This window comes from Pteropus alecto, unplaced genomic scaffold, assembly GCF_000325575.1.
Source record: "Pteropus alecto unplaced genomic scaffold, ASM32557v1 scaffold33, whole genome shotgun sequence".
Taxonomy (NCBI): domain Eukaryota; kingdom Metazoa; phylum Chordata; class Mammalia; order Chiroptera; family Pteropodidae; genus Pteropus; species Pteropus alecto.
Genome location: NW_006435762.1, coordinates 1284855 through 1312494, shown reverse-complemented (window position 1 = coordinate 1312494; position 27640 = coordinate 1284855). Strand labels below are relative to the sequence as shown.

Below are 27640 nucleotides of genomic sequence, written 5' to 3'. Positions count from 1 at the left end.
ATGTAGACCAAGAATCAGAACATCACCGGTACTCGAAAATGCTCCCTCTTGCTCTCTGCCAGTCCTTGCCTGCCTGCCTCCCACTGCCATGTGCATGAAGTGTGAATAGTATCCTGTCTTCTAGCATCACAGATTAGTTTTGCTTGTTTTGAACTTTTTATAAATGGAATCATTCAGTAATTACCACTTCGTTGTCTGGCCTCTTTTCTCAACATTATGGTTGGAAAACTCATGTTGCTTACATTCAGTTTTTTGACATAGTTAAGTAGATTTCATTTTTTTCGAACAGGTGCAGCTTATCCCTTCTACTATGATAGATGTCTGTGTTGTTTCCAGTTGGGGACTATTATGAATAGTGCTGCTCTTAGGATTTTCCTATATGACTTCTGGTGACTAAATGACAAGCATTTTCTTGGGTACATACCCAGGAGTGGGATTTATAGGCCGCAAGGTATGCCTTCATCAGCTCTGGCAGAACCTGTCAAACAGTTCTCTAAAATGGTGGTACCAATTTACACATCTACCAGCAAAGAGGAGAGTTTCTTCCTCCGTATTCTTGCCGACACTTGGTGTTTCCTGTCTTTTTTACCTTAGCCATTTTGATGGAAGAATATTGGTATTGCATTTTGACATAATTTGATTTTCCTGGTGACTAATTTACTTGACCGCTTTTTCGAATATTTGTCATTAGGATATCTTTAAGTGCCTACTCATATTCTTTTTCGCTTCCCACTCTTTTGCACTTCCTTAAAATTTTGTACATTCCAGTTGGAAAAAATAACTTTTTATTGGATTCTTATTAGCAAAACTGATATCTCATATCCAGGCAAAATGGAAGTTTAACCTTCATGTTATTTTATTTTAGGTTATCGCAGGGACTTCCTAACTAATCTATCAACCTCTGTCCTTTTGAATTCTCTACATTCTGTTGACCCATAAAGTTATTTTTTACAACTATGTAGATCTGGTCAAGTCCATTGCAGCCCTATCTCATTCATTCTCTCCCCACCCTGATTACTCACCTTCCTTCCTATCAACAGTAGCTAAATGTAGTGTTTCTAGAACTCTCTTATAAAAGTTCATGGGGAGTGAGCGGGGCACACTTGCTAAATATTCTGATAATCAGACCTCTTCCCTAGAAGTTCTGGTTGAGTAGGTTTGGGGTGGGCTGGGGGTGGTCTGTGCTGTGACCAGCTATCCTGGTTATTCTTATCTTCAGAGAAGTGTGAGAAACGCCACCAACAGGTTGTTTTCATTTCCGACCCATGACTCTTACATGTTCTTGCTCCACAGTCTAGATTTTTCTCTGTCCTTCCTCCATTGTCATCTTTTAACATCCACACACATGTCACTTCTGGGAGTCTATCTTGACTCCCACAGGCTGAGTAAATACTCTGCCATCAGCAAATGCTTATTCCTAATCCTCACAAACCTATTCTACCAGCAGCCTTTCAGCTGATAACACACACTGGTTTTATCTTCAGTGTAAATGCAGAATCTGCCACAGCTTGCACACTGACCCTATTTATCATTACCTCAGGCCCAGATTTCTGCAGAAGCTTGCTACTAACTGGTTTCCCTGATTGCATCTTAACCCAATGCTGTCAGAGTGATCATTATTTTAAACTCTTAAGTCAACGTTACATGTTCCTTCTCAGAACACTCCGATGGCTCCCATTTCTCTCAGAGTAAAATCCAGATGCCACTAGGTTCTGGGAGGCCCATCGCAATCTGCCCTCTTCTCCACCTTCACCCTTTGACCTTCCAGACTCGTTCTCAGCAACACTGGCCTCCTGCTGTTGTTAGAATACTTCCTGTATGCTTGCAGCCAGGGCTTTTGCATTGCCTGTTCCTTCTAGTTGAAAGGATGCCCCCAGAGGTCTGTAATACTCTTTCACTTTTTTCAAGTCTTGGTTCAAATGACTTTGCAGTTAGTCCTGCTTTGACTACACTGTTTAAAAATCAAGTCTGACCCATCTTTCCCACACATCCAATCTCTCATATCTTGCTCCTTCTTCCCTCCCCATGGCACTCACTAACTTCTAATATACTATTAATTAGGTTTATTACCATTGTTATCTCTCTGCTGGAATATGAGCTCCCAAAGGTAGAGATTTTTTTTTTTGTACTGTTGTGCTCACGATGTATTCCCAAATTTCAGAGCAATGCCTGGCACATGGTAACTGCTCAATTAATATTTGTTTGATTTATTTAATATTCAGGATGCAATGCATAAAAGATCTTACATAATATCTCTATCAGCCAGATTTTTATGAAACTTCTTCCAAGATATGTTGCATATTTAGACATTTTGAATTGAAAATGACATTGAGAGTTTGGGTAAATATGGGACTTGTGGACTGCTGCATTGATTTGAAAGAAAAACCAGTTGTAGCCCAGCTCATTCTGCCCTGCTGGTGGGTATCTCTGGATAACAAGTTTATACAATGTACACTCCTCTTAGGAGTTCATACTCAATTTTAGGTCATTTCCTCATTGCTGGCATTACTAGATTACTTATGAAAATGGAATGTCTTTTATATGTGGTTCAAGCACATCCAGTTTTAAAAGTATATGTATAAATTCATAGTCCCATTATAAAACCAGTGTCTTCTGCACATTCTAGCTCGTCTCAAGGACATTCTTATATATCCTTGCATCAGTTTTGGGTGATCGGAAATCTAACCCTCTTTCTCTCTTTCACATGCATTATTTCCTGAAATACTGTGATGGAGTCCAGATGAAATCTGACTGCTAGATAAGAAGAATAGTACTGTACAGAGTATATTTATGTACCTCTAATTTTAGAATAACTTTTGCTTCTATTACTGTAAGTTTCTAAGTTTCTATTATGTGTACATGTATATGTGTGTATATATATGTATATATATACACACACACACACGACTATCCTTTTACATGTAATTTTTGCTTTGTAGAGTACAATATTTTTATGGGACAGGAAGATATTTTTTTTCTCAGTGTACAAAGAAATTGTGTTTAAAAATCTACTGACTCAGCAGGTCATTATGTCATCCCTGCTTATCTAACCTTTGGTGATCTCTGTCTTCTTACCTTTTTACCTATCTTAGCCTTTTCTAACAACCTGAATTTATTGATTATAAGCTTTTAGAAGAGTAAATCCCACACTTCAGCATCTCCCAGGGTGCCTGGAACACTGCTGAGTTGTAATATAATAGTTCTGAGCAGCTAAGAGAAGAATCCTTTCATGAGGAGTGAATAGATTTCATTTAATAATAATGATTATTAGTGGCTCACCGCTTGGCTTGAAAGAATGCCAAAAAGAAGATTCATATGAAGAAATATAGTCAGCTAATATAATACTTGTTTGAAAAAGCCAAATCTCAATTAGATGATGTCATGAGGGAAAGTCTTGGTATAGTTTTATCCAAAATAGAAAAGACAGTTAAGCACCAATTCAGATCATAGTTAAAATTTCCATTTAAATGACTTTGTCAACTGTATGCATAGAAAACTTAAAAATAGACATTTGTGTGAACTATTATAGGAACTTGATTGTGCAGTAAAAAAAGAATACTTCAATTGTCAAGTGATAGAAAAATACCTAATTAGACTGTTCTTTTCTCTCTCAGCATCCTGAAAGTGTCTATATTTCAAGGCTGTTATTTAACTAATGCTAAGCTTATGAGCCTGTATATCAACAGAAACATTTATATTTAATCTCTATTCTGTCACCTGTTTTTTTGAGGGGGGAATGTGAGTACTAATGAGCCAACAAATGTGGAAATTCAGTTTAAAAAAGGCTGGAGACATAAAGGATGGGAGGCAAATGAGGAAAAAAAAAAAGATATTTTTTTAATGCACTCATTCATTTAACAAGTGTTATTGAATACCAGTAGATATTAGGAAGGGGACTGGGACTGAAATGGCAGTGAGGGTTTGGGATATAGAAGAGAAAGAAAAAGGAGATAGCTAATCCTCGCCTTCAAGGCACATATAGTTTATTGATTCGTTCATTTGTTTATTCCTTATCCATTGAATGCTTACAATCACTTTACCAGGGACACAGTGGTGAGATAAAACAAACCAGATATTCTTGCCCTGACTGAGCTCATATTCTAGTGGAATGGAAAGACAGTAAATAAGACATATAAGTAAAAAATACTCTAGAGTGTTAAGTGCTAAGGAGAAAAAGTAGAAAAGGAGACTGGAATCGTTGAGGGTGGAAAGCAGGTTGCTATTTTAGATTGGTTGTCCAGGCAAGGACTTGTTGAGAAAGTATCTTTCAAGTCAAGATCTGAGGGAAGTGAGGGAGTGACTTGCGCAGGTACCCAGAGGAGTTACAGTGGAAGCACTGGGAAGAGACAGTACAAGGTACTGAGGTGAGAGTGGCTTGTTCAGGGAATAACAAGGAGGCTGCTGTGTCTAGAGCAGTATGATCAAGTGAAGCCATGAGAGGGCTTTGGGTTCCACTCTGTAATGAGAAGTCATTGGAGGGTTTTGCCCCCAGGCTTAGAACGTGAATATGTAATTTAGTAAATGGAGTTAACCATAAGAAAAGGTTAATTAATAATTAAATTCAGCTATAAATCGTCAAGCAGACTGGAAAGGTTGAATTGTACTGGAAGATGTACATCTGGAATTGAGTGAGAAGTAAAAGTTGGACTTAATGTTTTAGCAGCTATCTGTGAGAGGTTTTGAAGATGGATGCAGAACTCTAGGAGACTTTGGTGAAAGAGTCTGGGGGAGACACTGAAGACAGCCTTAGGGAAGTCCTTACCTACCTACTCACAGGGGCTGGAGGAAGGATCCAGTGAGCTCCTCAAAATGACACTATTATTTGTACCCTATTTTCTTTTACTTAGTTGTTTTACGTGGGTTGTTTTCTAAAGAGATCTCCTGCAGTTTTTCAGAGTTTTCATGAGGTAAAACTATGAAAGAAGGAAGGAAAGATAATTGGAAAACTGTATCTACAATGTCTTTATGTTAAAGACTAACTCATTCTACAGAGGAGGGGGGTGGGTAAGTGGCTGGCCTTCACCCTACTTCTGGTGAGTTAGAACCACAACCAAAAGCAGTTTTTAAAAACTATACTAAATATCTATGATTTTAGGCATCAAAACCAAAACCAAAACAAACCTCAAAAGTACTATGTTCAGAGAACTATTTTGATTTTATTTATTTTCCTTTTTTGTCATTTCTCTTACCGGCCAACTTAAAACTCTTCATCGATAATTATCAAAAGCACAAATTTGTTCAGTTTAATTTTTATTATATGTACAATGATAGAGGTACCTGCAAATGTTAATATTTTCACAGGTTGAATTGTGTGACTTTCATAGCAAACCTCAGCTTTTTCTTTTCCTTTTTTAAATAAAGATAAGAAACTTTACATTATTGTCAGAGCTGAAAGCAAAATTTCATGGGCTGTTGCTTTTGCCAAGAAAACATTGCCCTGTCTTTGTTTAAGGTGTTAAAACACTTAGCAATGTTTTCTGTCTAATTTTAGAGTGTTACTTTCTAATTCTGAATTGGAGCAGTTTGGCCCCAAATGTCATGGATATATATTTTGCCCATAAGTGGATATATACAGCTAATTTCTCTTGTGACTTTCAGATGGAAGTCAAAGTTAAAATGGAAAATTGCTATAGGGAGCTGACATGTTTTTAAACTCTTGAGTGCTTTAAGGTGGAATAAAAACCTCTTTCCATTCTCGACTGCATGGAAAATATTAAATTTCTTTTTAGTAGGCAGGGGAGATGATGAGTATTGCGGATTTTCCTCTTTTTCTCATGAGTTCTTGTGATTCAAATTCTATCCCATAGTGTTATTCTACATTAGAGATTTTAAATGCCGAGATTGAACCACCATTATTTATTTATTTATTTTTACATATTTTTCTTTAACCTGGTTTGGTATTGTGAAATTTATTCATTATATACTATTTTTTGTTGCAAAGGTTCTTGTAGTATTAGTTCATCTTGACTGATGCCCTTGACTTGAGAGTATAAATAGAAAAATAGAGATAAGTGACAAGGATTGATTAGCAATCCTCCTTCTAAGCAAAACAGTAAACCTATCTAGATAAATCACTAGCTCAAAAGCCTGGAGAATGCATTTTAAAAGAATTAAGGGTAGTTGTGTGTGTGTGTGTGTGTGTGTGTGTGTGTGTGTGTGTTTAATTGATAGGGAAATTTTCTAGAAGAGCTACAAGGACACAAAGATTGTATCTGATCTGTTTTACTGTCCTTCAATTCTTATCAAAAAATTAGCTTATGAGTTCTACCAAGCTGTTGGAATGATTATTTGCTTTTTTAAAAAAAGGGATTTTTTTTTTTTTTAGTGAAAGCAAACAAATCAAGATCTTATACCTTTTCAAAAGATACACACACACACACATATGTGTATATATACATATACACATATGTATACACATATCTCTATATATTTTTACTTTGTTATTATTAGACTTTAATTGTAGTGTTGAAAGGACTCTCTTAATTGCTTCTCTGCTACTTATGTCATCATAGCACATAGATGAAAAAAATGTTTTAGTATTTTTGTAGAATTTACTTCATGCCAGACAATGTTTTAAGCGTTTGACATACATTAACTCATTGAACCCTGACATCCACCCAAAGAGATAGGAACTGTCATTATCCCCACATACCATATAAGGAAACTGAAGTACAAAGAAGTTCAGCAACTTGCCTCTTAAGAGATGAATCTGGGGTTTGAACTCAGACACCAGTCTGTACTCTCAACCATCATGTTACCACCTGCTTTCCCTTTCTTTCTAGAATTTTCAATTCCATGGATTAATTTTCACTCTCATGTTCATTTACCTAACGTGGTTTCCTCACCTTCCAATTCAGGACTGCTTTTCGGTTTTCCTTTTCCTGACAAAGCACTGATGAAGACAAGCACTTCAACCTCCCACCAGTCACTGCTGCCCTTTCACATTCCTCCTTGGTGATTGTCTCCAACTTTCAAGCCATTTCTGCATCCTTAAGTTATATTACATCAGGACTAGAAGCTGATGCTGTAATAATGGCTTGACCAGTTCTGAGTAATTTAATAGTACAGTTACCTCATGGTTTCTACATATATCCTCCATTTCTGTTTACTACATCTTGTTTTTTACTGCATTTGCAAAATTCATTCTTGCCTTAGCTGTTGCTGTTATTGATGCCATTTAATATATTCATGAATATGTCTCAGATTTCCCAAGACCTTTGCATTTGGACTGTCATCCACAAACATGTTTGCATCTTTGTGGACATCATATAGCATCTATTCTAGTGATTTGTGGAAGTTCATAACTGTACATTCTATGATCTCTCAGCTCTTGAGACACACTACTATTAATATGCTGAATGTGTAAATTCTCATTGAGCGTAAAGCTGTCAAAGACAGTTTTGCGATTCAGTATGATAAATGGACACTATGGACCAGCTGTTGGCACATTTCCTGACTGCATTTCAGGGAAGAGAATAAGAAAGAATGGAGCACCATCTCCCACCCTCCCACACCCAGTGCTGCTCACCCTATCCCCCACATGCTCTCTCTACTTGGACTAATCTACTGGACACTTTACTCTTATTGAAGATGAAAGCACCCTGACGAATTTTCTGCTTCCCAGGCCAAAGATAATTATTACCTGATTACCGAGTCCCATACAGCACTGAGTTTACAACAGTGAGTTTACAACAGTGAGTTTACAGTGATTGCTGCTGTATATTATTAATGATTGTAATTTGTAGATACACCTTTTCCCTCTATCCTTACCTTTCCACAACAATGTTTAATATCTAGAGTCTGAGGTCACTGGGGATGGGTGACGAGTAGTCCCCTCATATACATCTTCTTGACCGTGATGCAGTTTGTTTGTTTGCTCGTTTGTTGTTTGTCTTAATCATGGGTGTTTCTAGGCTGTAATTGTTTCCCCCTAATGGTCCTGACATCCTCAGGACCCCTTGCAGCGACCTCAGTTCCACTGGAGCAAGATCTCGACTATTTTGCCTGTTGCTTTTTTTGAAAGTGATGCACATTGCTGGCTGAAATCGTCTATAATATGTCCGATTAGTGCACCAAGATTCCCTTTTAAGTGGCATGTTTATGTTCCTATGTCCTACCCACACCGTGGGAACTTTGGCTAGTGGACTGGAGATGAGTGGGTGTTTTTCCTTCTAGCCAGGGAACTTAGTTGTTCTTGTGGCACCCCATTCCTGCCTCTGTTATATCACGATAGCATTGTAATTTATCTATTTCCCTGCAAGTTTCCCCTACCTGACTGAAATTCTCAAAGACGATGAGCATGCAGTTCAGGGCTTGGCTTTAGTGTAGTTATGAAATAGTGCTTATCTTTGTTTTCCCTGCTTCATTCCAGACATTCAAGATGGTACTGTTAGAACCAATCCAAAGAACCTCTTGGTCTTAATAGGCTTTTAGAAATTAGCCAAGGGACTTAAATACCATACAGATATGTTTGAACAAATGTGATTTTCAACATGGACTTGCAACAAAGCTTTTTGGAGTACAGCTCCTAAAGTGGAGTTTCATACCTCTGTGCCTTTGTCCCTGTGATGTCCTCCAGAAGTACCTTCCTCCTGTGGTACCCCTGTCTACCAAATTGCTCCTCACTCTCAAAGCCAACCAAGAAATCACCACCTCTGAGGTCTTCCCTTACCCCTTTTTCATCCAGAGTTCATCTCTGTCTTTCCTTGGGCTTAAATATACTTTTATTATGCCAAATGTATTCATCTCTAATTATTTACAAATTACCTAACCTATTTCCCATTTTAGACTTGAGCTTCTTTAGGCCAAGGGCCATGTCTATTCATTTTGCATTTCTACTGGTAAGCTGGTGCCAGGTACATAGTAGGTGCTTAGTAAACACAGAATTGTATCGGATTCTTTTACAGTAATAGCCCTGGGGGAATGGGGTCATCTAGGGAATAGAATAGGAGCCTGGGTGGAGAAAGGGGTTGGCAAGGATCATGGTATGACTAATGGGAAGCTGAGGATGAGGGAAAAGATGAGATTGGGGCTGGCATGCTCTCAGGGATGACACCATACTAGTTTGGGTGGTGGCAGGCATTCTAGAAGTTTCAGACAGATGTTAGCAGAGGTGTGAGTAGAAGAATTAGGGGCTATGGTAGTCATAGATGGAGCCCCAGGAATGGAAGGTTTATATAGGATGACAAGACAAGAGATGTAGTGTGGGAAGGTGGGGGACCTAGGAGATTATGGCCATACTGGAAGTTGGACAGCAGTAGCTGGCAGCTGTGACAGTGAGGAAAGGGCGGGAAGAGGCACAAGGAATTCCTTGTGCAGCAAGGGGTTGTTGCAGGTGTGTGGGAGGGGAGTTGCTGTGGCTATGGCACTTTTGATGGCCAGTCATGTTGGACAGTTGTGTATGCTGTGCATGGTCAGTCAGTGATTGATGATTAAATTGTGTCTAAGGCAAGCGTGGGGAGCTAGGGACATCTATTTGTTTGATGAAACAAATAGATGACAGGTTTGGCTTAGCTTGCCAGGGAATGAGATCATATGTGACCATAATGCTGAACAAACAGGATTCAAGGGCTACATGAGAAATTTACTTTATTCTCTCCTCCTTTCCCTTCATTGCCCGTAAAACCACTCTGTGGGGCTGCGTTTTCTTTCCCTGGATGAAATGTAAAACAGACCTCTTTCAGAGAAAAAACAACAACAACAACAAAAAAAAACCCCTTCTTGTATTACAATCATGTAATGTGATAAATATGGCTACATCAGCAATTATATTACAATATATAAATGTATTAACTACCTTAAACTTACACAAGCTTACATGTCAATTTTATTCAATTAAAAAAAAAAACTTTTAATAACCTTTATCCATAAACACAGTCTTGGTTTAGTAGGTACCATGTCTGGTCCAGTCCAGTATAATAATACGTATTTTTTTTTATTCAGAGGTCGAGCTTCTCCCTCTTCTGCAGCTCATGTTTGCTATAGACATGAAGCTTCTAATGGGGAAGAGAGTTCTGATAGGCCTCTTCTCCCTATTTCCCCCTAACGCATCTGCTCTTCCTCTCTGACTCACTGGGTGATTCCGGCTTCTTCAGAGTAGACTGAATAATGATGATAAAGTGCAGGAAGATAGATCTTAAAGCGTGGCTATGGCAGATGCTAACCCAACCTGTTCTTTTGTAGGCACTTCTGTAGGTTTTTTTGGAATGTGCCTCTCCCTCCTTCATTTCTGTGGCTCTCTCACCTATGTTTTTCTTGATGTGGGAAATACACATCTTCTTCATTCCAGTGGTTTGTTGCTGAGGTGTTCTCACCAACACACTCAGCCTTAATTCAGATTCAGATCATGTTGACTTGGCAGGACTCACGGGATATGTAGGTGGAAACACCCAGTAGGCTTTAGGAAATGCTCTTCTAGTGCCTAAGAGAGGCTAGGGCTAGAAATATACACACATGGGAGGTAAAAGCTATGCAGATGATAGTTGAAATCATAGGAGTGAATGTGGTTGCCCAGGAAGAGACGTAGACCCTCATAGAGATGCTCTCATTTAAGAAGCAGGAGAAGGAAAAGGAGCTGGCAAAGAAGATGGCAGCCTCTTCCAGAGTTTTGGTTCTATAAAGGGGCAAACTGTATAGAAGAAGTCAGTCAGCCCTGAATTATGTAGCTTATTGTTTGTTTTATCCCCAGAATGTGGAACTTGTAAATACATATTTTATTTTCATTACAAAAAGACTCTGATTTCCTCCTGTTTTGAAAATTGATGTTAACTTTGTTTAAGAATTTCTAATTCTTTGAAGACAAATTTTAACTCTTTTTTTTTTCTAGTTGTGTATGAACACAGATCAAGATTAGAGAAATCCTTGCAAAAGGAAAGACTTGAACATAAGAAAGCAAAGGAAGGTAAATAAATAATTTGTGTTATTGTCATATCCTTATTTGAAGCATCATGTATTTTCTTTACTATTGTTTGCTAAGAAATTTCTCAGATCAACATAAAGTCAGTTTTATAGGTGGACAGAGAAAGAGATACCAAGCAATCTGCTATGCATACCACAATAAAATAATTCCCACTTAAGACTGGATTTAGAATCTTTCATTCAGTTGGTGTCATCTGGAAGTAGTTCATATATTGACTACACATATTATTTCAGAAATAAACAACTTTTCATCTGAATATTATACACGTTACTAATACTTGGAACTTTTGTATACAGATATCTAGGAAGTAACAATATGTATTGTCTAGAATATGACAAATTTGAAATATATATGCATATATATACATGTTTATAACATGATAAATTGATCACATTGTGTGATGTCTTTTAAGTTATGAACCTGTTTTTATCTTGTGAAGGCTTTTATTGGACAGCCAATTGGTTGTTTGAAAAATTAACATTTAGCACAGGTATAAGGCCAAGGTATGATTTTTATCAGAATTTTTTAAATAAAGCATAGGCTTTATACATTTTGCGATTCAATGTTATCTAAATTTATAGTTTTATTCACATTTTGTGATAGATCTTGATATTTAAGTTAGGTGTTCTATCTGATTAACTTGGAGGGTAGAAGAAGAAATAATGGAGAGCATTATTGGTTAGGACATTTTACTGACCCTTGTGTAAAGAATAGAAGTTTAACAACATTAGAATGCTTTGATAGGATTTGAATTTTCCTTGTCTTCAAATGCAGTGATTTTATAGGGCCATCTAGTGGATAGTATAGTTTAAGAGCCTTAAAGATGGTTTCAATGGCTTGAATTCTTTTCAGGTCCTAAATGATTTTATTGTGCCATCTAGTGGATAGCAAAAAATCATTTAGATGTGTTTTTTTAATTTCAAGGAATGTTAATCACAGAGTACACATTCTAAATGTCCTTTTAATCACTTGCTGATAAGGTGGATTTTCAATGCAAGATTTACAGCTTTAAGGTAAAGAGAAAAATTATATGATAGTTTTTTCCAACTGTTTCTAAAACTTTAAAAGGCAAAATAAAGTATATAAGTCACCAAGTAGATTGTTTTAAACTTAGAACATTTTTTTGTAAGTCTGAGTAAAGTTTGCCTTTGTCGTTTTAGATGTTTAAAATGTCACAATAAATTAACTTACACTTTGGTTCCTTATTTTTTTTTTTTTCCTAGATTTTCTTGTTTATAAGTTAGAAGCACAAGAAACACTAAATAAAGGAAGGGTAAGTTTTTTTTTCTTAAATTTTTTAATGAAATTTAGAGGAGAAGGAAATGTAAAATATTTTACTCTGTTGATCATTAGAATTGTAAGGCTAAATTTTTTTTTTTTTTTTTTTGCTACCAAAAAATTACAAGAGTAAGGCTTAAAAAAGAAACATTATTTTAAATCCTAACATTGCTTATGATAATAATATAATTGATACAATAAATTGGGAATTGCCTTAACAATAAAGAGCAGATAATTTTTATTCATTTATTTGTTCATTTGCTTACAGTTTCTGTTTTCTATAGAATGTGATATTTATTTTGGTTTGCCTTTGCACATTACTGCTACTTGTACATACAGTATTGTGTAACATGTAACACAGTACCTGGCCTGGAGCCATCATTCAAAAACATTTGTGGAATGAATGAATGAATGAATGATATTGGCATTAAACAAAATTTAAGTCCAAATTAACTAGAGAAAAGCAAGTCTTTCTCTTACGCTAAAAAAAGTAAGCATTAGTTGAATAAAACATCGATGTTTTGGGGTATTAAAACTGAGAAGAGTCAGTTTCTTGGACAGCTCAGAAGCTATCAGCTTTCAACTCTTACTTGCTGCTTTTAAAAGCCCTGACCAAGATTTGTGTGCTCTGTTGTACATTTTATAATGTAATTTCCTTAAAAATTAAAATAGTAAAGCAATAAAATAAAGTGAAGAAGAAAAAATGCAGTTTATTTTAGAAGTTGTGAAAATATTAAAAAGCAATGATTGAGAGTATACTTGTGCTGGCCATGGGATAAGCAAGGGGTGTGGCGTGTGAGATAGAACAACACAGCACGGGGAGAGAACCTTCAGGTGTGCTGTGTACTGACCGGTCATAGCTGCCCAGGGCGGTGGAAATGTGTGAGGTCCATAGGTGAAGGTGCCCCACCGGGACACAGTGATCTGCTACTAGAACATGGAATTCAGTATTAGGCTTAGGCTCAAATTGTAATCCTGGTTCTGCTACCAAAGGAAATGTTGGCCTCTGGCCTGTTTCCTATCCTTTCTATTTTTCACTCTGTGAAATGGAGTCTCACTGGAGTAAAGTAATTTCTGTAAAATTACTTACCCAGTGAAGCTCAGTTGGAAGGAAAGCACCTTTTTTCTTGCCTCCCTTAAGCCATGCTAAGCTTGTGAGACCTGGTCCTTGTTGGTTTAGCCCTACTTCTTGGAGCGCCCTATGCCATACTGCGTCTCAGGACAAGCTCCTTCGTGTATCTGGGCCTCAGTTCTTCTTCTGACTATGAGAGTGGAAGTAAATCATCTCTAAGGGCCCTGTCAAGCTGCTATTTTGTGATTCTGTGCCCTCTTTTTCATTACTAAAATCTAGCAAACTTCTGGGAATGTTAAAACTTTATTTCTGCTATTATATAAAGAAATGGCCTCAGAGACATCCCAGTTCAAGAGTAGAATTCATTTTCGCTTACACAAGTGAAATAAATGAAATTCTTCTGTTAAGAGTTTTAAGTTGTATTTAGCAAAAGAGCCAGATTTTTATCTTTGTGTTAACTATTTTCTTTTTCAATTTACAGCAAGATTCCAATAGTAGATACAGTGCATTGAATGTGCAACATCAGATGTTGAAAGTAAGTAATTTAAAGTTATCCTTCATGAATGAATGAAAGGATTAGCTAAGTAACTTTAAGTGATTAAGGAAAGTTATAGAAAGTGGATTTGTATTATAATATGGTATATTGAAGTCATATTTGACTAACAATGATATATAATTGTAATGTACTATCCTATTTATCACCTGATTACAAAGAACATCTTTAGCTTATTATACATTTTTTAATAAATCAGGTTCTCTAGTCAAATTATTTTTAAATTTGATATCTTATCCTTTAAGGCTTTTTGTTTGTTTGTTTAATTTCTCACAGTGGTTTCTTTATTTTTAGACACACTGGAGGTGGTAGAACTATTAAAATACCTCCTTTGTGTTACTAATATTTAATGTGTCCTCTTACCCACCACAGGGACACAACTTATAATTAAAGATTCTCCTTCCTTGGTTCTTGGATAAAATTTATTATTGTGTATCAGGAAGATGAGAGAGAGCAAGAGAGAGATACTTCATTATTTCTGTCAAGATAGAGGAGATGAGCAGCGTGCCATTACGCCATGCTCCACAGGAAAACCGTGCCATGATCTCCCCGCCTCCAAAACCCCAGCTTTTCACTTGGTATTGTCTTTCCTCTTGTATCAGTAAGGAAAACACTTTTTATTGAAAACAGACCCTTTTCTATGATCAAGAAAGCAATACATAAATTAAGGCAGATCATCCTTTCACATGAAGTGTTTGGAGACTGTAGAATTTATCTACATTGTGATTATAGCATAATATTATAATCAGCAATAAGATAAATAAGAATAATTTAATAAACAATCGATTTATTACTTCCCCAAAAGAGAAGTGTCTTTTTTTCTTTTCTTTAAACTGGGTTGTCAGGAAGGCTGAAAGTCAAAGAAAGGAAATCAAAAATGTTAAGAAAACAGCAGATTGAAAGAGGAAATCTAGAATATCCACAGAGAGGTAATTTTTCCATTAGTTTACCTTGTTTCCACAATAAAATGAGTACCTGAGAATTTCCCCAAATCTCTCTCTTTTCCATCTCTCATGCTAACTTCTAACTTCTCATTATTCCCATTGATGTTAAAAATTTAGAAGAAAATTATTTTTGTCCTTGATCCCAAACTGTTCATTTGGAATGTAAGGAAAATAGAGGGAAGCTGCACAAATTAAAAGCAACTTGAGGAAAATGAAACCTGCTTCTTCATTTGTTCTTACTTTCGAACAAGAGAAAGGCTGTGCTATCGAGAAATAGACTCTGATGTAATTTAGAGAATGTACATCTTTGCTCAAAGGTCTCATCTTTGCAGAGTCAACACGATGAGCTAAAGAAACAGCACAGCGACTTGGAAGAGGAACATCGTAAACAAGGAGAAGACTTCAGTAGGACATTTAATGACCATAAGCAGAAATACCTGCAGCTGCAGCAAGAGAAAGAACAGGAACTTTCTAAGCTAAAAGGTACTGGGAAATCTAACTAGCTAGTACTCATGGAAATAAGTACGCAATGTTTCAATAGAACAATAGACTTTGGTTTTATTTTGTTTTTTGCATGATGATTGATTTACATTTATCATGTGGTCTTTTACTATCCACTTATTTCTTTGTAACATTTCACATTTCTCCTTATCTCTTTGGTTTGTTGAGAGAAGCAGAATAGAATGCTCAGTGTTCTCAATGGGACACATTGGCCATGTTAGGCAAGACAGTTCTTTATGTGTGTGTTATGAGACATCTGGCATCTCTGATCTTCAACTCAAAAAAGGCTGTCGATGCTCCCCAGTCATTGCAATGTTCAAAAATTAGGATGGCGAAGAATTTCTAAAAATCTCCAAGGAGGCAGAAAGACTTTCTATCAGCTGTCAACAGTAGCTTTGAAAAGCTCAGGTTCTAGAGTCAGTTGGCCTTATATTTATAAAATAAGATGTTATCATAGAGAGAAACTGGGTTATGGGTACTTTTGATCTCTTTGTCCTTTTTTTTTTTTTTTGCAACGTTTTGTCTATAAGTATTTCAGAATAATAAGTTATAAGAAAAAGGATCGTGGTAATTTACAAAAGGTTAAGGTGGTCTTGATAGAGCTGAGCTGGCTGTCAGCTGATGATACCCAAGAGATATAGACATGTAGGGGCTTTGGCTTCTTGGTGTTGTGGCAGGTGTTGCGAGGTCATTAAGACAACAAAACAACTTCTTGACGCCCAGGACAAAAGGAGAAATACCGTGAATACAGGGCTCTTGTCATCAGAAATGGAGACTATATTAATACCTTGAGGGGTAGGGAGAGACTGAGACAGAGACAAAGGGAGAATAAGGGAGAAAGAGAGCAAGAGAAAACACTATTTATGTTGCCAGCTAATTATTGGAAGAAACATCTCAAGGTGACCTTAACCAACACAGTGTGACAATGCCTTTGATGACACTATTATAAGTTTCACATCAGCAGTGTTTTTTGGTTATGATCCTTGATAAAGCATAGGATAGTAAGTTAAAGCATGTCGTGATAGATGCAGGTTAGGAGTGGCAGACAAAGATGTACATCCAAGCAGTCTTCAGTAGTTTAACGTGATACGAGAAGAGAATTTAGAATTCCTGGGGAGATGAACTGATAGCATATAAGCTTAGATAATTATTCTTTTCATTATCATCATCATAATAGCTGACACTCAACAAATTTTACCATGTGCCAGAACCAGGTATTTCTCTGTCTCTTATTTCTTGAGTTGCCTTCATAATTGAAATACCTTTTGGGGACAGTGGAAATTACTTGTGCTCTGAGAAATAGAGTTTGTGCTTTTTGATAACTTTGTTTTTAATTTGTGAAGAGACTCAAATTTTAGACCACCCCTGCCCATTGCCTTTTATTCCTAAGGGGTTACTTATTAACAGAAATATTCCATTTTTAACTCTTGAGTAATTAAAAATCCTTACTTTCTTCTATAGTGTGTAATCTCTTTAAAAGTGTTTAAGCTACTGAACCGGATTGTATTGGGATGTACAAGTGAATCCATGCCCAAGCTGTGTAGTTTTTATTGATTTGGAATATTATATTGTCAAAGTTCAAAACAAATCCTAAAACAAGTTATATCAAGCTTTAGATATGAAGCATTAGCATCAAAAGCCTAAAAATGTCAAGGCTTTATGTGTGATTTTCTTTTTCTAAAATAGAAACTGTGTACAATTTGCGAGAAGAGAATAGACAACTAAGGAAAGCGCACCAGGACATACATACACAGCTCCAAGATGTCAAGGTAAAGCAAAGCCATGCGTTCGACTCTTTAGTGCTTGCCTCATTTACTTTGTGGAATGATTTTAAAAGTGATTCTCTAATTGACCTGCTCTACAAATCCACGTTGTCTTTTTGGGCTTGGCATAAACTGAGTGTGCCTAATTCTTTTACCACTTCTGCATTGTAAGCTAAAAGATGGTCTGAAAATCCAAACATGTTCATTAGTACTGAAATGATTCTTTTGCTAAATGGTTGCGTTTTAATAAGCTTTTTATTTAAAAAGCTTTATTAATAATGAAAGAGTTGTTCATTTGCTTTTGGTTTTATCGTGATTATGATATTTGTATAGCTCATTTTAGATTTTAGAATACTATGTTAATCATACTCATCTCTCCAATTATTTTTAAACTTAACGAATGCTGCAACAAAGCAAAGCAAGCAAGAAACGTTTGGGTGGTCATACCACTGTCAGCCAAAAAAGAGTTTGTCTTAGAATGTTAAAACTCAACATGTAAAATTCTTTTTTGTGTAGCAACAGCATAAGAATTTACTCTCCGAGCATGAACAACTTGTAGTGACTTTGGAAGACCACAAGAGTGCGCTAGCTGCTGCACAGGTTAGAAGGGTAGCAGCCTCTGTCGGTTCTTTTTTAAAGTCTGCTTAACATTTCTGAATTCCTTTGTGCATGCAGTCTCTCAAAAGCCAATCTTCAGTGAGTTCCTTAGCACAGAGCTATCCTGATCCTGAGGATCATGCATGCTTTCAGAATTCAATCAAGAGAATATTAAATAAACCTTCGATTATTTTTTGCCACTGATTGTGGAATACATATGATTATTTCTACCCTGCATTAGCCCTTACATTCAGCATTCTAATCCTTGTTTAAATCATAGAAATTATTCCATATATATATATGGTCTCTTGCCACTATCTGACCTGTGTTGACTCTTGCTCTGGGATTTAGAGGATTTTATGATGCTAGCTACCTAAATAAATTATCGCCAGACTTCTTTTTCCCTCCCTTCCTTGCTCCTAGCATTCCAGCCTACTCATACTCCTTTTGGGACTAGGCTTATGTGTTATTGGTCAAATTATAGAAAGAAATGAAGAGCTCTCATGTCAATAGAGAAGGTAAAACACAAGAGTCAGAAGTTCTATTTGTTCAAAGCCTGGAACAGCCCCTGGCACAAGGTGGGCCCTCAGCAGATATGCTCTGAAGGAACAGATGAACAAGTATAAGTGTTAGAGTGCTTATTAAAGCAATACCACACTGGGTGTTTCACTTTCTAGGAAAAGCAAAGAAATAGGAATGGCTAGTTTAGTCACTACGTCTTAATCATCAGGGCTTTGCATTTCTTCTCTTGGAAGAATAAGAATAAAGGCCAAAGGAAAACCAGCCATCTCTATTTATCAGGAGACCACGTATCAATTTTGTCCTTACGAAATTATTAGAAATATAATTTGGTGGGCCCTGACCCATCTCAGAGTCTGTAACATCTGCATCTCTGGGACTCCTTTTCATTGTAGACAGTGATGTGGGCGTTTCTCTGTGAAACTAGCTACAGGGTGATTTTTTACATGAGTATAAATTAAATTGACTTCAGAGGGGATTATTTCATTCAAAACCTTCTTTATAAAAGTTTTGCCAAGTATTATTATTTTATGTGAGGCTGTTTTTTATACTAAAAACTGCAACAAACCCATTTGAATATTCTATGCTATAATGGCCATAAGTATCAGATGAAGCAACAATTTGAAAATCCAGAGAAATGTAAGTAAAATAGTTTATTTAATGACCACAACCAAATTCTGTAGTAAGTACCCTGGGAGTGTTACTGACAAGGTTTTGTCATAAATATACATATATATATATATTTTTTTATTTTTATTTTTACTTAAGCTATGCATAGTTTTCTACTTTTTTAAATATCTTTTTTGGCTCACTGGGGAGAAAACTTCAAGTTTGTCCTGCCTTTTTTTCCTAATAGTTTTGCCAGAACTAGTCACAATACTTAGCGTTTCACCTCTAATCCCCATATTAAAATTTTTCGTAGAGCTTCTTAGAAAACAAATGCTGTTTAGACATCTACATGTCTAATGTAAGTCATCTTATGAGATTCTGTCTAGACAATTTGTAATTGAGAGGGGAGAAGGCAAGAGCAGAATAGAATTTGAGTGTTTACAATTGTCAGGGATTATCATATGAACTTTATATATGCAATTTTATTTAATATGCACAATGTGTTGAATTATATGGTATTATGCCCTTTTTACCTAAATAAAGGGAGCTAAAGTAGCTGGCCCAAGATCAGTGATCGGAATCAAGTTGAAGCTTAGGCCATCCTGACAGCTAAGTCACATTTAACTCTCGGGCTGGTGTTTTTGGAGACTCCCGTCCAGTCCATCACAGTTACCTGGGCCTTGCCCCAGGCCTAATGAATCATAATTACTAGAGTGGGGCCCAGGATCTTGCATTTTTAACATGATTCTTCCAATTCTTAATGCACACAAATATTTGAGGACCACAGCATTACTGCCTTCAAAGATTATGTATTTAGGAGGAAAAAGAAGAATTACCCTAGATTTAAGGTTTGTGAATTTCTCCATATTTATCTTAAAATATTAAAAATATTACTATGTGGATGTCAGTTGTTTTTTTTCTTTGACTTCCGAAGTTAGTTTGCAAATGTTTTGATTTCTAGGCTAAGAGCCACTGTTAGCTATACGGCACATCTTTATATAAATGATAAACATAGATTTAGCAAGCAGACATCTTGACCTTCGTATAAATGAGAAGAAGGCAAAAAGGCGCCTCCTCGTTGGATGGAAGAGCACTGTGCAGAGTGCACAGCTGTGGCCACAGGAGCGCTGGCTGCACCCCAGCCCCGCCTCCCGCTCTGCCGTGCGCACCGAGGGAGGAGGCCCTATCTGGGGAACTTGCTCAGAAAAAGATTTCTGTGTTCTCTGCATGTGTTTGTTTATGTGTGTGTTTGCACACACAGCATTTCTGTTTTAGGATACCAGTGTTGGTGCATATGATGAGCTAAGTATAAACAGTTTCTTTTCATTTTCTTAGTTAAGGAGTTTGACTTTTTTCTGCCTTTCTAGCTCCTTATATTAAAAATATCGTGTACATGCACACACACACCCCCAACACATATACACGCAAAAGAGTATATTCTTATATCTACATTACAGAATTGAGGAATAAAAATCTAGCTTCACTGTATGCCTGTGCTTTTGCTTTCCAAAAAAAGCTGCAGAGTACAATCCTGGAAGCATTCTGGCAAGTAAGGGACCCTATCTGAGCTCAAGTTGACTGAGGGAGGAAGGTGTCCTGAGTGATCGTATATACACATGTGTTCAGTTACGTATTTTAAACCTGTGATTCTTTTCGGCTGAAAAATGTTACTCAGACCATATTGTTAAGATATCTGCACCTGTGTTTGTATAATTATGTGAATTTTTAGTAGATTTTTAATGCTGTAATACTTGCCACACAGCTGTCTTTTAATAATGATGTTTATACTAGAAAGTTATTTATAAAAATTCCAACTTTGTTTAACATAGCATGGGGAACTAACATCTGTCATAGACATTTTTTCTCTGTTCCCTTTAACTCTAATTCCATTTTGCATGTGCTTAAAAATGGTTAAGCATGTTCAAGTAAGAGGAGCTAATGCATGAAAACAATCCGCATATTTTTTCTAAGTTGTATTTAGATATAATACATTTGTCTAGCCTCCCAGTGACCCCTAATGCCTATCTAATTTTCTCCTTTTGAACTGTGCAATTTATATGCAGACTCAAGTTGCAGAATATAAACAACTGAAAGATACTCTGAATAGGATTCCAAGCTTTCGAAAACCAGAACCAACAAAGCAGCAAAATGTTACTCAGGTAGCACATTCGCCACAAGGTGACAGCACAGCAAGGGAGAATCCAGCCAGACAGCCACAGGAGGTAAGAGGCGTGAACTGGTAACCTATGGACAGGTCACTAACCCTGTCAAGCTGTCATCAGGTGAATTGTTCTAAATATTGCCAACTCTTCCTGCAGAACAGTGGTTCTCAAATTTTAGCATATATCAGAGTCCCCAGCAGGGCTGTTAAAATGCAGGCCAAGGTTTCAGATTCAGCTAATTTGGAGTGAGGTGTGAGGATTTGCATTGCTGATTCAGCTGGTCTGGGGAGCACACTTTGAGAACTACTGCTGTACTATTTTCTGGGAAATACTACAATGACTTTGGCTTTATTCATGTGGGTTTATTTATTTGAAACAAATTGTTGTGTCATGTCTGAGATTTTTAAGTCTTTTTTGTTTTGTTTTGTTTTTTGGTAGAGGGAGAGGGTTAAATGATCATGAAGATATCCTATGACAATCAGCCCACTCAAATATTAAAGTTGATAATATATTTCAATTCAATGCAGTACTAGGTCAACATAGAACATGCTAACACTTGTATTAAAAGGTCTTTATAAAACTACTAAGGGTGTGAGTGCTAGTGTCATGATCAACATTTTTGTATTCCTGTTCTTCATAAAAATTAAGCTTTGCTTAAGAGTATCTCATAAATGAGACATCAAAAGTAGTGCCACCCTAATCATTAATTCTTACAAATTGCTTTTGCAATCACAGGTGTAATAACGGCAGGTGTGGCGGTCTTTCCTCTGACAAAATTGTTAACAATGAATGTGTGAGAGGACTTCCCCCACTCAAGTCACTAACTTACAGGGACAATTAGTTGATGTGAGTGGACTTCATGAGTCTTCAGTCCTACAGAGTATTTCTTCACAGACAGGTTCTGCATCCCTCATGGCCTCTTGTTCTTTGTGTGGGTCTTAGGTTAATTCTAATTAAGAAAAAAACAACACGACAAGATCCCTGGCCTGGGAATTAGTTCTGTCCTCTACCCTAAGTTAACTACCCGTGTACCCAATTAATCTTTTAATGACTCAGAACTTCAGTTTTTCCATCTATGAGGTGGTGATAGTAGTTATCTGCTCCAGCCTTTCCCACAGGGATTTTGTGGAGATAAATGACAGGTGTCTGAGAGCATTCAGTGCTTTTTAAAGAGATATTTCGTGGAAACTCAGCACAGTATTATGTCCAACTTGCCAGGTGTACGAGGATGTTGGTAAAATGTACATCTCCAAAAGTTACCTTCAGATGTTTAAGAAAGGTCTTTTCTCCCCAGTTTATTTATTTGTACAACCTGGTTTCTCAGTCATATCCCTGCTAATTTAAGAAGAGGCCTTTACATTTATTTCAATTAGGGGAGAGCAATCTGACCAAAGAAGTTATTTTTTTTTTCTGATAAAGAAGGTTAGAGGTGGGGAAAGGAGTGACAGAAATTCCTAATTGTGTTATATCATCTTTTTTCACCCTTCTTTTCGAAGTAATGAAGATCATATAGAAATCTCTGAAACTTGCAGGGAAAACTGATTTAAATCAATCAATTTTAGAAGAGGAGTACTCTGTAAAAGGAGATGTCGTTTTTCTGTTCAGTGTTTTCTGTATTAACAATACCAAATACAAAAGACTTCCTCTGGTTTACAAAAAAATGCTACCTTAATACATTAAAAAGTGTTCTATTGTACCTGATCTAATGGACACTATTTTTAGCTAACACAGATGTCTGTTAGTAAAGGAGTGTCTTTTTTTTATTAGCTAATATCAAATAAACCCAACTCATTCTTAATTTGATCTTATTCTTTTCAAATCATTATTGAAAACAAAATATACATTGAAGAAAATTATGTAAACATTTCATCACTTGAAGTTTGAAGGTTTTTTTTTTTTTCCTTTGTATTCTACTGGAAAATTGTAACTAGCTTGCTTTTGTGGGAAAGGCCTACTGAGATATAGTACTTACAGGCTTTAGTTTTAGGCTATTTGCTATGTTCTTTCCAAGATGAAATTTTGCTTATGTTATTTCTATTTTATAGTTAGGGTTATGCAGTGAGAAGAGTTAAATGACTCCATTGCAGCCATACTTTTCAGTCAGGACTCTATTTCTAGACTCCCGGATTTTGCTGATGTCGTAACCCCATAGACATAATAATAAAGAAATTATATCACTACTTTTGGAATAGAAGTGTCATTTCCAGTGATGTGCTTGGCCTAGGTGAATCTAAATAGTGATGTGTGGCAGAAGCATGAAGCAGTGCCTGGAAGAACAGAAGAAACAAGACTTTATCCTCCCACCCAGAAGGAAGCAGAAATTCAGGCTCCAGCAGAGCTGAACCAGCAGGATGCGGAAGCCAGAGAGCCCGAGGAACATCAGGCAGAAGAGGAGCACAGAAAGGCCCTGGAAGAGGAGGCAATGGAGCAGGTGGGGCAGGCTGAACATCTCGAGGAGGAACACGATCCATCACCAGAGGAGCAGGACCGGGAGTGGAGGGGACAAAGAGAAGCAGCCAACCTTCTGGAAGGGCACGCTCCCGCTGAGGTACCAGGTCATCCACTCCAGGTTGGCTTGGATTAGGTTTCACTGCCTGGGATAGGGAGTGTGGCTTTGTTTTTAAATATTAAAGAAAAAGGCTTACCCATATAATGACAATGTCTAAAATAAAAAATGCAGTTTCACTAAATGTTATGTGAACATATTTAAGTTTTCTGTGGCATTGTTAATAGCAGAGCTACTGACATACCTCATAAAGATGTTTGGAGAAAAGAGAAGAGCTGCTGGTATATGTATGTGTCTGTGATGGACAGAATGGAGTGCCCAGTGAGGGGGACTCATGCTCACATCTCCTCAGTGGAGTAGCATAGGTGAGCACCTGGTCAGGCACCTTCCCGATCTATGCTCAAGTTCTGTGGGCGCCTTGAGGCCAAGAACAGTCTCATTTTCATTAATTAAACGTTCCTGATCCCTGTTCATTTACTCTCAAATCGCATATTGGCTTCTGCCCATTTACCTTCAAGTTATCAGAAAGCTGATCTTATCACTTAAGGATACTCCACTAATTGAGCTTGTTTAACTAGTCTCTGCTCAGGCTCCCCTACTGAGCAGTGCTCTCTCACATAAGTAGGATTTTTTTTAAAGTCCGTTATTTTGGTAAATGATACTTTAAAAGAACTTAAAGCAACACTGAATGCAGCTAGCTACCTTTCTTCCACTATCTCTAAGCCAATAACAGCAGGCTACCTGGTCTTTGCATACATGCTGGTCACCTTTTATTTATAACTTTGAAGCTTTATTTGGCCTCAGACTCTCTAAAGCTTCTAGCTGCTTGAAGCTTTAGGCTGAGTAGGTGTGAAAGCTTCTGTAGTTGCACTCTTATAATGCTATAAAGTTAGCATGAAGAAACTTCTCTCAGTCATGTGACCTTCAAAAGTAATTCCTCACTAGGTTTCATTCCTCTCCACCTTGCACCTTTGGTGAGAATACTGTGTAGTTATTTCACTTGGGGAGTGGAAGAGGGAGTGGTGGATCTCTCAATGGGAAGCAGAGTTTAAAATTCCTGTATCAGATTTTCCTTTAATCAGAAGGCACTAGCTTCTTACCCATTCTTTGATTCTTTAAGGAAAATTGGTTCTCTCCTTTTCTACCCTAATCAGAAGTTTCACTTTTTTTGGTTATGTTTAGCCTGAGATTGGTACAGACATTACTAGAATTAATTAGCATCCCTAGATCTTTCGCTCTTCATGGAAAGGCCTTAGTCTCAAGCTCACAAATTGTCCCAATTAGTTTGAGGTCACCAATTGCCCACTTATAGCAGAGCCTTTTGAACATAAATTTAATTAAGATTCAAAATTATTTCTTCTGTTGTGTCCTCTTCCATTTGAGAAGGAGCACGTTGAAAATCAGCCTTAATACCAGCAAATCAGGAGGATCAGTTGCTAAAGGAAGCCAAGGGGAGACTCAGAGAGTTGGAAAATAGGAGTTCCAGGGCTGGATGACATTGGACCTAATGTTCAGTCACAGTTCCCCTGATAGATAGATGTCAGTACACCAACCATGCGTCCTGAGTTTGTCATGAGGACCAAATGAAGGGAGTACACAGAGGACCTCACTGCTCTTGCACAGCTCCAACTCATTTTTCCCCAGGTGCATCCTTCGGTCAAGCCAGATACCAAATTTCGATCGCCATATGAGGAGCAGCTGGAACAGCAGAGACTGGCCGCGAGGCGGGCTGAGGAGGCGCAGAGGCTGAGAGAGCACCAGGAGGCCCTGCATCAGCAGCGGCTGCAGGGACACTTGTTGAGGCGGCAGCAGCAGCAGCAGCAGCAGCAGCAGCAGCAGCAGCAGCAGCAGCAGCAGCAGCAGCAGCAGATGCTTCTTGCCCAAGAGCTGGCCCGGCAGAGGCAGGCTGGGCAGGAGGAGGGGCAGCCGGAACAGCCAAGGTAGCCTTCTGATGGCGTAGACAGGCCCTCTGGTTTTTCTCATCAAATTAAACACAGCTTTATGTATTTGTTATCTGTGAACTTGAGGGGTCACATTGCTCCTATTACTGAGGCAGAACAATTCCCTGAGAACTTAATTCCAAATATTTAATTTTAAAAATAACGTTTTTTTTTTCCTGCTTAGAAGTTATAGTTTAGGTCTTCAAAATAACCTAGAGGGTTTTGTGCTAACTTTATTTTATCATTCGAAAAGTAGTTTATCTTTTTTAAAGTTCTTTTGAAAGAATATTCATAATCTTTATTAAACCTAAATTTTTTAAAGAAATTTTTGTTTTTTTGTTTTGTTTTTTTTAAAAGGCTGGTAAATTTGTTTATTGCTCTTTAAAGATAAATGACTTATGTCAAACTGTGCTACGTAATTTGTGTTACCGAGTTAATAATGTTTGTGTTCCTTGCAGGAAGCCAGCTCATTATGATGCCATGGATAATGATATTGTTCAGGGAGCAGAGGACCAAGAAGAAGAAGGAGGTGGTGAGACTTCTTAGATGATGAATGTTTTAATAAAATTGCTTGGTAATATATATTAATTCAGAGCCATATGCATACGAGTATGGGCAAAGATTTGTGTTCCATGTATCTTGTTGTTGTTGAATTTTTCTTAATCCTCCCAAACAGTGCACATTAGTAGCCAAAATTGCCCAAGATAATTTGTTTCCTCGGTAACATTTCAGAGTAGAGAAGAAATAGTAGTTTACGCTTTTGTATACCAAATAGTTATTACTGACACATTATTATACGAGTATTATGTTTTAGGAAACTTCTTCATTTTTCTCCTTACCTTGGAGGCTTTTGGATCATTGCCTTAAAAGTTTTCAAATTAAGTCAGTAGTAGCTTTTGTTTATGGTGTGCATCTAGTATGTAATTTATCAAACGTTGCTTTCTGTGATGATAGAACTAGAAAGTTAACTGTCTCTCTGACAACACTAACATTTTAAGGTATGTGTCCTTTTCTAACGAGTCTAAAGGAAGGTGCTTACTCTGACTCCCTCTATAGCCAGTTCTGATATTTTATAGTCAGGAAATTGTTTTCCTTGTGTTCCCTGTGCAGCATTTTAAGCTTTTTTGTTCCATTATCAGTAAAACTAGAGAATAGTTTTTCTTTAGCTAATGAATTCCTTGGTGCACTTGAAAGATGACGGTAAGTTATCCTATATCTTAGTTTTCTATAGGTTACATACTCTCTATGTACTTAACTTTCCCTCTTAGAGCTTACTTTAAAAAATTACTTGTTCTCTTTGTATGCTTGTATCTAAATTCTCTTTATCAAAATAGTTTTTCAAAGAGCAGCAAGTAAATGTCTGTGCGAGTATAAGTGTGTGCTGTATCTGTGTCGTGGCTGTCACCATAGCTGCCATATCAGAGAACACAGGATGGGCAATATTTGTTAGGTTTTTGGTTCCACAAGCGGGGTTGTTCTTTCTTTCATTTTCTGAAACAGTATCAATTTCTTCTTTTGGTACCTTGCTGTTTCCTCTGATAATGCCAAAAATTAGTAATTTTAGCAAGGTCCAGTTGACTGGACTTTCTTTTTTTGAGAGAGTTTCATTTGTTGTTTTTGAAAACATTGTGGGGGAGGATTGCAGTTTCTGTTATAAACATTTGTTTCAAAGAGTTACAATGGTGCCACTCACCCGCACTATCACCTTAGATACAAGGTCTGGGAAAAGGACGTGACGTCATTCAGAAAAGCTGAGACATGCGCCTTATGTTGAGTTAGTCTCGCTGGAGTACAGATTGGGTGAAATGGCCTCTGGGAAAGCGCACTGGTGGCCTTTCTTTGAGTGAAAGGAAATATTCCTGTCTGGTTCCCCTGGGCTGATGTTAGTTCCTTTGATTTGTTAGCCTATGAGAGAGACAACCAGCACCAAGATGAGGCAGAAGAAGAACCAGAGAATGGACATGAGCCTCGAGAGCAAGGGCTCCATGAAGCTGACCCAGAATCTGAGGCAGATGTAAGTACCTTCTCTTCTGGTCAGAACATTTGGAAACTCACAAGGCAGAAAGGACACTTGAAGGTTTGCCTGACACCACACTCTTGGCTCCTGATATGTCTGTTATTTCATCAGCACAGATAATCACAGCTCACATAATCACATGATACGAGCAGTGATGTTAAGCGTAAACCATGAGGACCTGTTGAGATGAGGATGAGTTAAAGATTGCTCTGAGTACAAACGTCAAAGGCTTCTAGAGTTCTCTGATGACTTTTAGATTAA

General features: G+C 37.3%; 1 protein-coding gene across 7 annotated transcripts in view; it reads left to right on the top strand.

The window, feature by feature from the left end:
* The window catches only part of GOLIM4 (golgi integral membrane protein 4), a 69805-nt gene that overhangs the window by 30628 nt on the left and 11537 nt on the right, over positions 1–27640 (top strand). The window contains exons 2-12 of one of the 7 annotated variants that reach the window (XM_015588556.2): positions 10826–10900; positions 12142–12191; positions 13750–13803; positions 15098–15248; positions 16953–17035; positions 17546–17629; positions 20818–20976; positions 23141–23347; positions 25067–25362; positions 25821–25894; positions 27267–27376. In XM_015588556.2, coding sequence (XP_015444042.1) covers positions 10826–10900; positions 12142–12191; positions 13750–13803; positions 15098–15248; positions 16953–17035; positions 17546–17629; positions 20818–20976; positions 23141–23347; positions 25067–25362; positions 25821–25894; positions 27267–27376 — 1343 coding nt within the window. Of the gene's footprint in view, positions 1–10825; positions 10901–12141; positions 12192–13749; positions 13804–15097; positions 15249–16952; positions 17036–17545; positions 17630–20817; positions 20977–23140; positions 23486–25066; positions 25363–25820; positions 25895–27266; positions 27377–27640 lie in introns of all 7 variants that reach the window. The other 6 variants (XM_006910810.3, XM_006910809.3, XM_006910808.3 and 3 more) reach the window with 6 other exon arrangements.